This window comes from Falco naumanni, chromosome 3 (genome assembly GCF_017639655.2).
Source record: "Falco naumanni isolate bFalNau1 chromosome 3, bFalNau1.pat, whole genome shotgun sequence".
Taxonomy (NCBI): domain Eukaryota; kingdom Metazoa; phylum Chordata; class Aves; order Falconiformes; family Falconidae; genus Falco; species Falco naumanni.
The window spans coordinates 91,218,467-91,234,428 of NC_054056.1; the positions used below are offsets into that span (position 1 = coordinate 91,218,467).

Sequence of the window (15,962 nt, forward strand, 5' to 3'; positions counted from 1 at the left end):
TCACCTCCCGGGAAGTGCAGCTCCTCTGCTCGTAGGGGGTGGCCGGGAGCAATGGGGCTGCCAGGCAGAGGGGCCCGGCAGGAATCCTGTGGGAGCAGGGCAGGTGAGGAATCAGCCCGGAATTGCTGGACGCTTGGCGCCGGGCGGGGCGGCCCCATCACCCCCACCATCACCCCCACCATCACCCCCACCATCACCCCCACCATCACCCCCACCATCACCCCCACCATCACCCCCACCATCACCCCCACCATCACCCCCACCATCACCCCCACCATCACCCCCACCATCACCCCCACCATCACCCCCACCACCCCCATCATCCCCACCTCTCCTCCCACCACCCCCTCCACCCCCCACCCCCCGCGAGGCCGGCCTTGCCCCGTCCCCGCCCACGGCTCTGACCGGCCGCGGGGGCGGGACGCGCCTGCACGTGGCGCCGGTGCCCGCTGCGGAGCGCGGTGCAGTACCGCTCCGCTCGGCGGGATGGGCCGGGCGCGACGGGGCGGCTGCGGGCGGCTCCCGCTCCTGCTGCTGCTGCTCGGCGCGGCGGCGGGGCTGGGGCGCGGCGGCGCTCCCCGCCTGCTCCGCTTCTCCGGGCAGGTGCCCGAGAACAGCCCGGCAGGGACGCGGGTGCGGGGCTTGCGGGTACCGCTGCGGAGGCTGCTGGGCCCCGGGGAGCCGGCCGGGGAGTGGGCGCTGGAGGGCGGCGGCGCATCCCGCTTCTCCCTCCAGCGGCGGGCGGGCGGCGGGCGGGGGCTGCTGCTGCTCCGCACGGCCGAGCGCCTGGACCGGGAGGCGCAGCCCGAGTACGGGCTCCGGCTGCGGCGGCGGCGGGCGGCACGGGCCCCCCGGGAGGCGCTGCTGCGGGTCCGGGTCCTGGACCGCAACGACCATCGGCCGCGCCTGCGGCTGGCGCGGCCGCTGGAGGTGAACGAGCTGGCCCCGCTGGGCACGGAGGTGGCCCGGCTCCGCGCCTCGGACGGCGACGAAGGCGCCAACGCGCGGCTCACCTACCGGCCCTGGCCGCCGGGCGCCGGCAGCCGGCAGCTCTTCGTGGTGCCCCGCAGCGGGCAGGTGCTGACGGTGGGCTCGCTGCTGGGGCTGCGCCGCCTGCGCCTCTGCGTCGCGGCCCTCGACCACGGCCGGCCGCGGCCGCTGCGCAGCCCTGCGCGGTGCCTGCGCCTGCCCGTGCGCGGGCGGCGGGCGGCGGGGCCGGGCGGCGGGACCAGGCGGCGGCGGTGGGTGCGATCGCTGCCGCCGCCCGAGCGGCCGCCGGGGCCCGGCTCCCGGCGCTACACGGCCCGCCTGCCCCCCGGGGCGCGGGTGGGCGACACCGTCTTCACTGTCCCGCGCAACCGCGACCGGGCGGCGGGCGGCTGGTTCGAGCTGGCGTCCCCCGGCGCCACCCCCGTGGGGGTCGACAGGGCGTCGGGGCGGCTGTACCTGCGGCGGGAGCTGCGGGCGGGCGGCCGGGCCGAGGTGCTGGTCAAGGTGCACCGCGGCGGCGGACGAGGTAGGGGCCGCGCTGGGCCGGGCGGGGGTCGCTCCGAGCGCGGGGGGAGGCACGGCGAGCGGGCACGGCCGCTGGAGGAGGTGGGGGTGCGGGGGGCCGCGGGCGGCTGTGGGAGCTGCCCCCCGGGCTGGTGGCGTGGGGGTGGGGCGGCTCCTCTCCGGTGCAGCCGGTGCCGCCTGCCTTCGAAGGAAGCGATGGGAACGGGGGTGGGGGTGGGCTGGTTACGTTCCTGTAAGGAGTTCTTGCCGCAGCAGGTTCGCTTTTGTAGGACCGTGGTGGGGGGCCGCTCTGCGTTAACAAGCGGTTAAAGCTCGTTAAGAAAGGCAGGGCTTGTCTTCGAGCGGGGGGACTCCGCAGAGCTGTTCGCTGTGGCCCTCCGTGACATGGGAGGGGAGAGGTGGCTCTGCCCCGGCAGCGCGGGGACAGACCTGCGGCCGCCTGGGGACCCCTCTGCGGGAGCGGTGCGGGGGTCAGCTGCAGCACAGGCAGGGGAGGGGGCGGCTGCAAAACAGCCGGCAGGGAGCTTAGGGCAAGCGAAAACTCAAGTCAGAATCTGGTATCCTAGGAGGTGGCGTAGGATACTAATTGGGGACGTCATTGGACCGCTGTGTAAATCCTCTGTACATTGATAGCTGCTGGGCTGTGTAGTTCTCCTAATAACACAGCAAAGGGAATGGCTGGGCTTGTTAAACTCCTTAAACCATGTTAAGCTTGAGGTGTTACGGCTACAAGGGCTGTCCTTTCCACCTGTTACTTTCACCTTACTCGGAGTAAGTTTTAGGGTGTGTTTGTCACTGTAGCTTAGGTCTCTGTTAATGTTACTGGTTATCATTTGCTTGAGGTTTGTTGTTTTGTTTTGGTTTTTTTTCTTAGACGTTTACAGCTTCACTATAGGGGAATATTTACAGTTTTCTGTAAGTGGGGTTTGCAGCCTAACGCTCAGGAAATGCAAAACATAGAGCTGGGAGGAAAACCGATGTGTTGGAGTGTGCTGGGGGCTGTGATCTTTACAGTTGCACACCGAGCAGGCTGAGGATCCCTGAGCCGCCTTCCTGAGACACTCTTGCAGGAATGGGCTGTGTCATGCAAGCGAGAAACATTTAACGTAATGAAACCACTGCACGGTATTTCTAGGTGCTAACTTTAAACAGATAGCCTGATGCTGAAAGTGGAACTTCCCGTTCAAGCTAAAGATGGAGTTGGAAAGGTGACATGTTGCTTGACCATGTTGCTTATTTATAATGAAAGCAAATAACCTTGTGAGCAGTGTTGCACACATGATTCATCGTGTTGTCCTCTCTGATCTGGTGCTGTACAGCATGTTTGTACCACTGTCTGTGCACTGGTAATATATTGACAAGAGATGAGCCTCAGGGAGAAAGAATTTGATGATCAAGTGGGACAAGGTCATTTAGACACTCCTTTAAGCTACTTTGAAAATCAAAACTGCCTCGTAACTTCATACAGTCGTGCACTTTGAATTTTTTTCTGGCTGCTTATTTTACAGGAAGGTAATGAAATGGTGGGAGGCTTTAAACATCTGGTCTTTTATCTGAAGAAACCTGGTGACCTGTCTAAAGCCGAACAGAATTAACTTTGGTCTGCTCCTCATTTCTCGTGCCTCTTACTAAATATAATTAACAATGGGTCACATGGTAATCGATATTATGGAACATGTGCCAAACTTTTAATCCTCTCATTAATTGAAAAACAAAACTATTGGACCCTTATTAATTGCCATCTTTTATGTAAAAGCTGTGAATGGACTTAGGCATTTCACAAGTGCTGCTTCTCCAGTGAAGCGTGTGTCTTGGGCTTGTGTTTTTTTCAAGAAAAGCAAAGCTTTTTTGGTACTTCAAAAAAAAATAATAAAAAAGGAAGTCAGATAGTAACTTAGAGCACTGTTTCTTGTAACTGCATTTCTAGAAAGACAAAGTGTTAATGGACACGGTTGAAATACTGAAATAAACTGCGTGTAGAGTATAGTAACCTTCAGAATCCTACCTGTTGCTCAGTAATACTGATAGCAGGGATGTGTATGGGGCTGCCGTCTGTTCTGTAGGGCCACTGTAGCTGGCACTGTGAAGATACAGTTCTTCTCCCATTGAATATACACCTGGTACATGGACTGTGCATCGCAAAGAGGTTTGCATGAGTTCTGTGAATTGTCTTCACCTACACAGAGCAGTTAGCGCCTTCTTTAGGGATCTGGCAGGTTGCCTCTGTCTCTCAAAGCCTTGCTGTTCTGGGCTCCACATGGGTGTAGTTGTGGGACTGGGACCTGGAGTTCAGACAGGACTCTGTATACAAAGATATGAGCTACAACCTCTCCATTTCCTCATTCAGATTTTCTTTTGGAATATTTAACATCCCGGAAACACTGACTGCACCATCAGAACAGTGCGTAGCCTCAGCGTGGAAGGGCTGGGGGAGCTGGGAAAGGGTTGAACGGACCGTAGCTCCCTTTCCCTTCCAAGTCCCTCTGTTCATGCACACCTGCCCACACCTACGGGCACCTACGCAGGTTCTCATACTTGCTACCAGCTTACACGGGGTGGGACACTGTGAGCCCCACTCACAGCTGTCCTTTCTGATGCTGCGATACGTACTGGTATGCGCTGTGCAGAAGCTTTACATTTAGGACTTTGTCGATCATATTTCAAAAAGCAAAGGAATACAATTTCTTACCCTTGTTCTTTGACTCTAACAGACTTTGAGCTCTGTTTTGCTTCTTTTAATGTAAAAGCCTGCCATGCAGGGCTTGCAGAGCGCATGCTGCGTTGGCTTGAACTAGTGAAACCTACTGGGTGATTTCCATGCTCCTGCACACACCGACACTGCAGATAGAGCCCACATGCTATCAAACTGAAAACAACTGTGGTAAGAAGTCACTCCATGATCTACAAAGGCTATTTTTCTTTAACAACAAGAGAGACTCAAAAAAAAAAAAAGCACAGCAAGACAAATCTCTTCCCCTCCTGTATGTCTGCAGTGCTCTGAAGAGTAAGCTTGAGGCTAGCAACCCTTTAAATCTGGGATGCCTCAAGACATCAAAGTGAGGTAAACACCAGCAGTTAGTTTATGAATGAAATGAATAAAACAGTTGTGAGGCTGTTCAGTATCTTCATGTTCTGGAAGTGAGAAGGATCTCTCATCCTCTGTTCTCTTTCGGGTGCAAAAGCAACTATTTACTACTGTAACTGAATTCCAAGGAGATGGATCTTGAATCTGACTGAGAAGGCTGTAGCATAGTCGTGTTCTTGGGTCTTATGGTAGAATATGAACAGTATTGAACCCTTATGACTTGCTGGAAGCAAACTACATGTTAAAAAGCCATCTTTCAAATCTTGAAATTCCTGAAAATACAGCCTAGACTGCACATGGAATCATTACGTGGTTTGAGTCCCTTGGACTTCCTTAAAAAACTTCCACCAGGATGCATACTGCGAAGGGAAAACCTTTCAATCTGCATAATATGGTTTCTATAAAAACTAGCAAGTAATCCATATATGATGCTGGCTATGATTTCAAATCAAGATATAGCTTAGGGATGTTTTTTTATGGAGCCAGAAATGGCCCGTTGCTTCCTGGCACCCCCCGAAATTTTTAGAGCAAAATAAATCTGACTCCAGAAACAGAAATCTGACCTCGCAATCAGGTTTGGAGGTCATACTATATGCTGGTTTGTTTTTTTTCTTCCCCCTCCTGCTATCAGACTGATTAAAAACATCTGTGGATGCCATTGCTACGCCTTCAAATTCAGGTGCTGACAGAGGAAAAGCTTGCTTCACTTAAACCATGAAACCATTTTAATGGCATGGGATCATTAGACAAAACAGCAAGCTCCTGGATGAAGGTTATTGTGTTACCCTGTCTTGTATGTATCTTTGGAGTATTCTTACTGAAAAAAAAAAAAAAGATGTAAAAAAAATTTGTAAAAATACATAATGACCCAGAGGCAATAAATAAGTGGTAAGAATGTCTGATAAAGTCTATAGCTGAGAAACCAACAAGTTACAAGTGTTCTTAGTAAGGTACCTAAGAAGCTATTTAAATTACGAGAAACCCTTTATCGTGACAAGTTAAAGAGAAAAACAAGAGACCTTCAAAATAGAATATTCAGCCCTTTATTCTTAAGGTTAACGTCTTAAATCCTTTTATATAGCCCATATATTTTAATATTTCTGAGTTTTTATTACATTACACAGCAGGAAGGCATTTAAAAATCTGTTTTAGATGCAGATCAAAGCTGTACCATGCCAGAAATATCCCTGCATCCTCTTAGTGTTGTCTCATGCTTCAAGAACTCAGTGCGGTGCACGGCAGGGTTTAATTTTTGTGTACCGGCAGGAGCTGGCTCATCTGCAGCTGCCTTTTCACACCTGCATGACATGCAGGAGGCCCAAAATTCATGCATACCATATTTGCGCAAGCAGCTTGTTCATTTAAGCATCCCTAGTCAGACGTGCATGTAGCCTTCTCATAGGGAACATGACTCTGAAGTAGAATTGAACTTGCTCCTGCTCATGCATCTCTGATGGGCATGGGAAGTTGTCCTCGCTGGAGAGCAGTGATGGCTTCTCAGCAGGCATTTTGGTGCAGGCATCAGTGTTTCCTTGCTAAAGCAGTCAGACCCTGGGTAGCGTGTAACTCAACAGTACTGCAATTTTAGCCTGAGCAGTGAGGTTGGCATGCTAGTGGAAACTGTCCAAAATTTAAGAGAAAGTAAAGCAGAAAGTTTAAAAAAAAACCTTTAAAAACTTGACCTGAGGAAACAAGCTGATGGAAGGGACTTGGGGTTCTGGTCCTATAACTATACACTTCTCCCTGCTTTGTGCATTGCTGATGGAAAGATCTAACAGCAGCACTTGGTGACAGCAGAGTCAGGAGCAGTTTGTGCCTATGACTACGGATGGCCTTGCTTTGCTTTACATCAGTTGGGGCAGCTGAGCTTTTGCCTGAGTAAAGGGATGCTATACACAGGGAACAGACGTCTGCTTTGTGAAAGAGGAGTAGCAAAGCAGTGAGGGCTATGTCTGTGGAAGGGGAAGATTAGAAATTTGTTATGTGAGGAGAACTGGGAGGTACGCTATCGACTCTACCTTTTCATTTCTTACAACACATCATAGTATGGTCAGCACTGCTCCTTTGGAGGCGGCTGCCCCAAACGCTCCTCTGAGTGCTGTGGTCCGTCCTTATCAACAGTGCATGTGCTGCTGGGTCTGAGGTGCATCTCTCACAGTTACATCCAATGGTGTTAACAAGAAATATTGCTACAACTTTTTTTGGCATCTTTTTGTACACATAAGCCATACTTTGGCTTTTCAATAAATATTTGTATTTTGCTGCTGACAGTAACTTTTTAAGTGTTTGGAAAGAAGTTAGTCCACTCAAAATATGGTCACAGGAACAGCTCTTACTGCATAAAGCCTCAGCAAGCAACTTTTTTATTTAAAAAACATTTGAACAAACTTCAGGGAGAAGAAATTTACTTAGTTAAAGGACAACGCTGGAAAATGCCTGTAGTTTTTCCAAGACTGGGGCTGGAAGCAAGGTGATTCCTAATGGCCGGAGCAGATTCTGCCATAGCCTCTCAGGAAGGGGATCTTTTATGCCCCACACAAACTACTTTAAAATTAGTAAGTGTCGCTTTCACGAGGAAGAGTAGGTGCTGTGTTGTGTGGGACGACGGGAAGGCAGAGGCAGCGACTGGGAGCTTGTCCAGTCGTAGGCGCCTCAAAGGATGTTGGGTGTCTGTAGTGATGCTGCCCTTATGAAAAATGTTTAGGAGTCCTCCTAGAATTTTGGCTACGCGTTTTGAGCGTCTTTTTTCATTGGCAGACAAGAGACCTGCAGTTAATTTCACTTCAGTGACATAAGTACAGCTTGCTTTCTGTTACTGGCCTGTGCTGCACCACACAAATGTCTATTTTGTCTGTGTCGGATCACCTCTTTTCTGAAATACTGACTGAAGAGTGGAAGATGGAAGTCATGGGGGATGGAAACAAACCCAAAAAACATACCCATCCTTCCTATCAACAGTAAAAGCTGAATGATCTGCAAAGAGACGCAACTTTTAAATGCCAAGATTGTAGCTGTGTCTTCTTGTACTTTCCTTATTTAAAAAAATATAAAAATCCCCCAAATGTCTTCTGTACTGCTGACTCCTCAGCTATTCTTACTATGTCATCATGGCCTGACTTCCTCACCAACTGACATGCCTGCAAATAATTACGGGTTGTATAGTATTTAATAGCATCTTTTAAGGGCAATTAGTAGGCTGTTTATATGGCGAGCTGTAATAATATTTATTTTTTTTAAGGAAGAATCCTGTCACCTGGAATCTTTTGAGATCCTCTAAATAATTGTACTTCCCACCTTCTCTGTGGTGCTGTGAAGGGTTTGTAATTCTTGTGGTTGGGTGGTAAGGGGCAACTGTTGGCAGATACAGTAGATTTAAGGGTTGAGGCAAAGAAGCTGCTTCTGTAATCACGGGTCTGATAGTGCTTCAGAGCCTTCCTCTGGAAACAAACAAAAAAAATGAAACTGATTTTAAAAACTAGAGGATGACACCACAGTCAGGCTTTAAAGGCTAGGGCAGATGATGCCGTAGCAGTAAAGATACAATAGATTTTGAAGTCCTGATCCTGTATCTGCCTGAAGCTTTTTCCTGTGATGCACGGACATCTGCCTGCAGAGATGTCTTTGCTGCCCAGGGAATGCTGTAGGCGTCTCAGATCAGTGTGATGGAGGTACCCACTGTAGCTTTGCATTCACACAGAAAGTGAAAAATTGGCTGAAGATTTGTCTTTGCTGCCTGTGTATGTGGTAACACCTGCAAATGCCTTTAAGCTCTGATGGTCCCACTAGATAAGTCTACAGGTAGTATAGAGGTAAGGAAGACCTTGCCTCCTAAAACTGGGAGAGGTGGCGTATGAGTAGAAAACATGTCCAAGTGCTGGTGCATGTTAAGGAATATGTCACAAAAATAATGCAAAGTGACCTCTGCAAGCTGGTCTGTCAAGCTTGCTGGTTGTGGTTAACCAAGGAGGGAAAAACTGAAACCCACTGACATAGATTTAGATGAGGTGGTTGGTACAGTCACGTTGCCCAGCTGTTCTGTGGCTGTGGGCTGTTCATCCACAAGCTGATGCAGTGGTTTGTGGGCTTTCAAGGGCGTAAACAGTCCTATTCCCCTAACCATGAGGGTAAGGATATTACCTTGCCTTCAAGGCATGGCCCTCTCTACTTAGTCTGACATGAGTCCAGTTGGTGTGCTAGCATGTTAGTCAGGGATGTGATACCCCTGAACATTGTACCCAAACCTTAGGAGTATTTGTGAGAACTCAAATCTGTTAACAGACACTTCACCCTCAGGAATCTCTCTCATCAGTGTTTGGGGTGGAGCTGACCCATCATTTTCAAGACAGCAGGCTAGCTGTACTAAAACTGCCCCCATATAACTTTTCTTGAGAGAGTTGGAGAAAATAAATTAATAAAATTAAGGCTTTTACTTTTGAGAGGGGACCTGTGCTGTGAAGGCTTTCCCCGCTGTGAGAGCTCTTCCTTGCCCCCACGCTTCTCCCAGCAGGGATGTCAGCAGGTGCTGTAGCTGGGGCAGATGTACGAGCATCACAGGTGCTGCTGACTGGATAGCTCATCGACACCAAGTAAAAGCCTCTTTCTCTTTTCCTTTCTCTCAGTGGGCACCTTTATTTGGGATGCCCATCTTCTGTCCAGCTGGTGACTTCCATGAAGCTTGTAGGAACAAACTGGCCACCAGGTTCAAAAGCCGCTTGGGCAGGACAGATGGGGCACAGCAGGCAGCATGACTGTGTAAATATCTCTGGCATTTCTAAAAATGATGGTCAAGTCTGGTTAATGATTAATTACAGCTATAAGGCGTTTTGTTGGAAGTTTAAATATCCTTAAGTAGATTATTTCTACGTATGCTTCAGTTGTGGGGAAATTTCTGAAAGGCACAAAAAAACACATGGGAGAGTTTTCATGAGGCATATCTATATGTATTTTAATTTGTTTTTTCAGATTAAATTCTTTTCTATAGTGTTTGTAGGATAGTGCATAGTGGATAAGGACTGGATTGCAGGTGCTTTGAGGACAGAGATGCGTAAGGTTCAATTTACGTGATACTTAACACAGTGACTCAATCTTGCCTGATCCTCAGGTAGTACTGGAGTACACATGACTGACCATAATGACAAAACCGAGACCGGAATATTCAAAAGCATCTTGAATTTTAAAATCTTTGTCATTAGTCAAGGATAGTGATTAGAAACTGGGGCACCAGTGTGTCTCACAACCATAGAACATCTAGTTATGAAAAACGCTGATGCACCGGCATTTATGATTTGCAAGGTGGTTTATGTGAAGCTGTTTTACAAAATCTGAGTGAGAAAAGTGAAAAGTGCTTAAAAGAAAACCAAAAAATTCCAAGAAAAAAAGTGCCAAACAAAAAAAAAAGGAGACATTTTCATCTAATCTCATGCCAGTATTTCATGACAGTAAAGGTGAATTGGTTGTCTGTAGCTTCAGAGGGGCGTAAAAGCTGCTTCTCAGTGCTTCTTCCATGATGCCTGTGGTTTAAACAATTTGGGGGGGGTGGGGTGTTCACCCTGTTTCTAGCCCCATTGACTTGCACAGATGTCAGCGATGACAGTGGGGAGCTTTTTCTCTGCTCTCCCAGAAGAGCAGGAGGCCTTGTCTCCTTGTCCTCTTTGCTTTAGCCTCGTCAAGGGGATGGGGCTGCTGACGGAAGTGTTCATCCTTGTCCATAGCTTATCTTTAAATCACTCTGTGTTGGAGAGGAGGTGTGAAGTAGAGTATCTTTAAACTGAAAGCATTGCAGTTTCCAATTACTCTTGTGTTCTCTCTCATTTTCCTGCACAAATCCCCTTTATTTTTCTTCCCTTGATCTTTTCTGAGGCTCCTCAGATCTGTCATATGTTTGGGAAACTAGAGTGTGAGCTGCACACTGTAACTCCTGGTCACTGTAACGTTAAACGTTAAAAAAAAAACAACCAAACAACAAACCAAAAAAATTCTAATTTATTTGGCCAAGGAGAGAGTCTGGTCTCTGCTACAGATCTCAGAAATAGGGGGTGGTTCCCTATCTTCACCTTGAAGTGCAGTGTTAATGCATCACGCTCCACCATTTTACATTTACATTTTACTCATGTAAATTGAAATTTAGAAGGAAAATTGCAAATTTATAGGACGAGCATTTATAGGACTTCTAGGACAAGTGATATTTATATGTATGTACACACACAATTTTGTATGATATCTGAGATAGAAGTTTATTACCTTATTCAGTGCATCAGGTGTTTTCTGGCAATTACATTCTTTTTCATTTGAGGAACTACTGGTCTTTTGAAACTAATTTTGGGGTTTGGACCTGAAGATGACAAGGGTTTCTTAGCTGTGACAGTAACCATTTCCCAGTGAGGGTGCAGTAGTGAGCCAAAGCTCCTGTTGTCTTGCCCTGCCGCTGAGGGTAGCAGTGCGGCCTGATAGCACAATGAGGGGCTGTGTAGGCAGCCAGCCTTGATGTCCTGTTCCAAGCTGGGTACTTCAGAAATGTCTTCACATACCATGCTGTCTCTTTTACATTCAAATGATTCATTTTGCCAGAGGGGATATAAGCAGAACCTAAAGTACCATTTTTTATGCACATTTTTTAGTTCTCAGCTTCCCAATACTATTCCATCAAATTCACATCAGTCAGCACAGCTCTAATCCTCATCTTGGGAAAAGAAAATCGGTTCTGTCATGTTTCCTCCTTCTGTTAAGGGAGGAAAATAAATTATTAAAGGAACATGGAATTAATATAAGCTTACAAGAAAAGCCACTTGCTGTTTAAAAACCTTTTCCAGTTCTTTCTTTGCTTTCATGCCCTTGTCCAAGGATGGCACAGGTGTATCTGCTCTGATGTGCTGAAGTGTGTTTAGTTCTACAAAAAAGAGAGTTAGCAGCTCTTCATTGCATGGATGGACATGTGGTGAGTTCCCCCATCCCTGCACTTGCTACACTCTTAACTCTTACTTAAAGTTCCTCTTAGTTGGTGGTTTGTTGACATCCCTGACATGCCTTCCTTATATATAAGCTAGGTGTAAAGTTGAAGTCTTGGGGATATGCTAGTATCTCCAGGAAAAGCAGCCCCCCTTAATATTCAATTATAGTCAACAATATAATATTTACTATTCAGTTATATTAATATTCAATTAATAATATTCTTAATGTTCTTAATATTAAATTATAACCAATTGTAGGAGGTTCAACCAGGCTCAGTGTCGGGCCCTGCCCTCGGGTCACAGCAGCCCCAGGCAGCGCTGCAGGCTGGGGCAGAGCGGCTGGGAAGTGCCTGGGGGAGAAGGCCCTGGGGGAGCTGGGTGATGGCCGGCTGGGCATGAGCCAGCAGTGTGCCCGGGGGGGCAAGGGGGCCCACAGCGTCCTGGCCTGTATCAGAAACTGTGTGGCCAGCAGGTGATCGTCCCCCTGCACTGGGCACAGGTGAGGCCGCCCCTCGAATCCGGGGTTCAGGTTTGGGCCCCTCGCTGCAAGAGGGACGTTGAGGTGCTGGAGCGTGTCCAGAGAAGGGCAACGGGGCTGGTGAAGGGTCTGGAGCACAGGTCTTGTGAGGAGCGGCTGAGGGAGCTGGGGGTGTTCAGTCTGGAGAGGAGGAGGCCCAGGGGAGGCCTGATCTCTCTCTACAGCTGCCTGAGAGGAGGCTGTAGGTGAGTGGGGGTCGGTGTCTTCTCCCAGATAACAAGCGAGAGGACAAGAGGAAACGGCCTCAAGTTGTGCCAGGGGAGGTTCAGTTTGGATATTAGAAAAATTTTCTTCACTGAGAGGGTTGTCAAGCATTGGAACAGGCTGCCCTGGGAAGTGCTGGAGTCACCATCCCTGGAGATGTTTAAAAAATGCATAGATATGGTGCTTAGGGACATGGTTGAGTGACGGACTTGGCAGTCCTGGGTTCACAGTTGGACTTGATGATCTTAAAGGTCTTCTCCAACCTAAATGATTCTATGGTTCTCTTCTAGACTGATCATACCAAGACCCTTTGCAATGCATGGTGCAGAATCCAGGTGGTTTATCCTGTTGATAGTCTCATTTCACAGCCTATGGAGCCTGGTTTCCTGATTATTTCCTTCCTTTCACTGGATGATTCATATTGACAAAATGGGTGAGCTGCAACATCACTGGGTGATGTTGCATTTTGATTTAATAGGATGCTGCAGTTGTGCCAGTGGAACAAAATAAAACAGTATTGATTTCAGAGGCTTGATCTGTTACTGCCTTTGCAGTTACAACAGTTGAAAAACCAATGCATTGCTAGGCAAAACCCCTACTTTATCAAGACTAGTTTTGTTTCACTGACTTGTTTCATGTCAGTGCAATACTTTTCCATAGAATTTGATTGCCATGCTTCTGTAACATCTTTAAATCCTTGTTTCTCACATATGGTGTATGTGCAAAGGGGAGCTACCAGAACAGAAATGTCCATACCCCTGAGTAGCGACACCTCATCATGCTGCTTCTGAACAACTTTTCCTAAATGGTGGGAAAATTAATGCTGTTTGACTGACCTCCTGTTAGTCTCCAGACCATGTTCAACACTTTTTTTAGGGTTTTGGACTTGCTTCAACTCAGATCTGACCTTTGTAACAATCTTCCATTTACTCCCTGCTAGAATTAGAGCTCTGATGTCTGTATGCAGATTACCCAGGCTGTTTTGTCAGCATGCTTGCAGGTTGCTTCCATTTAAGTTTTGTTGGCTTACATGGAGAGAACTGCTTCAAGCCTGAAAAGCCAAAATATATGCTGAGAGGCTGAAGGAGTGAGCCAGGTCTCAGCTGCAGAAAGATGTTCCACCTGATAGCTGAAGTTTATTACCAACTGCTGCTGTACCACAGCCCTCCAGGTCTGGCCTCATCCTACACTCATCCTTTCATGTGTTGTGCTGGCAGTTTCTAGGGTGGTGTTCACTCCTTCCCTCACTTTTTACCTTGAAGCACACAGCAAAGAAAAACAAAAGGTCCAAGGAACGTTTATGCTAGAAATTCTCTCGGGCTGCTGGGGAAAAAGAGACACGTGAACACGTAATCTTCAGAAATCAATGAGATGCAAAGGCTGAAGGGCAGGGGTATTAAAGTATGATGGAAAGGGTTTAACAATGTTGCTGTACCGTGCCCCAGCCTAGAGGCAGGCTTTGCTATAACAAAGTGATTGCTGGCAGATATTTGTCTAGTGAGGTCTTAAAGATCTCATTGATGGATGCTCTCTCACATCTCCAACCTCTATCAAATGCTGCATTATCCTTATAATTAAAAATTGCTGGGGGATTCTTCCCCTACACCCCCACCCCCCAAACATCTAATGCAAATCTTTTCCTTGGGAATGAGTTTGTTACTTTTTGTTTCATGGGGTAGGGGACAGCTGACTGACTTCATACGTCAGTCTTACAGTACTGTTAGCATGTCCCTTGCAGCCTCCTGAAAATCTCCAGGTCTTTCCACCTTTCTTGACAAACGATGTTTTTTGGTTGTGCTCTTTGCTCTTCTGTGGACGCTTGCCAGCTAGCCCACATCTTTCCTGAAATCCCATCCCCAGAACTTCGGTTCACTGGCACAAGTTGCCTGGGGAGGTTGTGGAGTCTCCCTCCTTGGAGATATTCAAAAGCCATGTGGGCATGGTCCTGAGCAACCAGCTTCAGGTAGCCCTGCTTGAGCAGGTTGGTTGGACCAGATCACCCCCAGAAGTACCTGCCAACCTCAGCCATCCTGTGAGCCTGTGGTTGGAGGCTTTGCTAGTGTCACAGTTTTACCAAGGTTCAGCAAGGTCTGAACATGAGCCAGCAGTGTGCCCAGTGGCCAAGAAGACCAGTTACGTCCTGGTCTGTATCAGAAACAGTGTGGCCAGCAGGACCAGGGCAGTGATCGTCCCTCTGGACTCGGTACTGGTGAGGCCACACCTCGAACACTGTGTTCAGTTTTGGGCCCCTCGCTGCAAGAGGGACGTTGAGGTGCTGGAGCGTGTCCAGAGAAGGGCAACGGAGCTGGTGAAGGGTCTGGAGCACAGGTCTTGTGAGGAGCGGCTGAGGGAGCTGGGGGTGTTTAGTCTGGAGAGAAGGCTCAGGGGAGACCTTGCTGCTCTCTACAGCTGCCTGAGAGGAGGTTGTAGGTGAGTGGGGGTCGATGTCTTCTCCCAGATAACAAGCGAGAGGACAAGAGGAAACAGCCTCAAGTTGTGCCAGGGGAGGTTCAGTTTGGATATTAGAAAAAATTTCTTCACTGAGAGGGTTGTCAAGCATTGGAACAGGCTGCCCTGGGAAGTGCTGGAGTCACCATCCCTGGAGGTATTTAAAGTATGTATAGACGTGGCACTTAGGGACATGCCTTTGGTGAACTTGGCAGTGCTAAGTTTATGGTTGGACTCAATGATCTCAAAGGTCTTCTCCAACCTAAGTGATTCTATGATTCTATTTAAATAGACATTTCAGTGAGGGGGGAGATGAAGTTTTCATCAAAGCTCAGAAAATTATCAATAATTTGAACAACACAAATTCTTCCCCTGCTGTGGTGCCCTGAACTCAGGGAATTTTATTCCCTTGTCTGTCTTTTTTGAAGCATAAAGCAATGGTTTAGGACTGATACTTGGTGGGGTTTACAATTCCTACAGTGGGACTAGGACCTTGTTATTGATGGGTATTTAACACTTGGATCACCTACATGGGGCAATATTAAGGAATTAGCTGTATAATTATAATTGAAATCATCTCTTTCATGAAATGGGAAAAATGCTGAACTAGATACTAATCTCCACATAGTTTAGAACTGCCTGAATCAGACCAATGAATGAACAATATTTTTAAATGCTGTCTGCCTACAAGTTTTTGTTGTGTTACTCGGCCCTAGCAAGATGACACTGCCTATGGCTGGGTTAATTAAGAGGTGCGTTTCTCAACCCTCCCTCTTGGCTATGGATAAAATACTGATGGCAGCTGCGGCTCTTGTGAGCCACTATCTCGTGCTGAGGGCTGTGGCTTGTGTTACACCGAGCAACACAGAGAAAAAAATTCTTAAAGGAGCATGTTTAACAAATGTTCCCATGTACGCAATGTCGGTACATTAGAAAACCAGAAACCATGTAATTTATGAATTTCCTCTAGCTAAAGAAACCATATCTGAAATGATTTTAAATACTTTAAAAAACCCACAAAACTTCAATGATGTCTTTTTCCTTCTAGGAATGATTACTTCTGGTAAATTTGTCCAGCATGTATTTTTACTGTGGGGTAAAATTTTACTGCTCGTAAATACAGGTCTTGTGCGTCAGTGGATGTCTCTGTCTGTGGGTAGTCTTTTATTTAGTATCAGATCCCTGAGGTCTACAGTTAAAATTTGTATGGAATTTCTAGCTTGCT

At 47.8% G+C, this 15,962-nt stretch overlaps 1 protein-coding gene across 1 annotated transcript in view; it reads left to right on the forward strand.

Annotated features, from left to right (window-relative positions):
- Positions 1-483: 483 nt before the first annotated feature.
- The window catches only part of LOC121085226 (neural-cadherin-like), a 60,413-nt gene continuing 44,934 nt past the window's right edge, over positions 484-15,962 (forward strand). Inside the window, exon 1 of the mRNA XM_040587678.1 lies at positions 484-1,516. Coding sequence (XP_040443612.1) covers positions 487-1,516 — 1,030 coding nt within the window. The 5' untranslated portion in view covers positions 484-486. The remainder of the gene's footprint in view (positions 1,517-15,962) is intronic.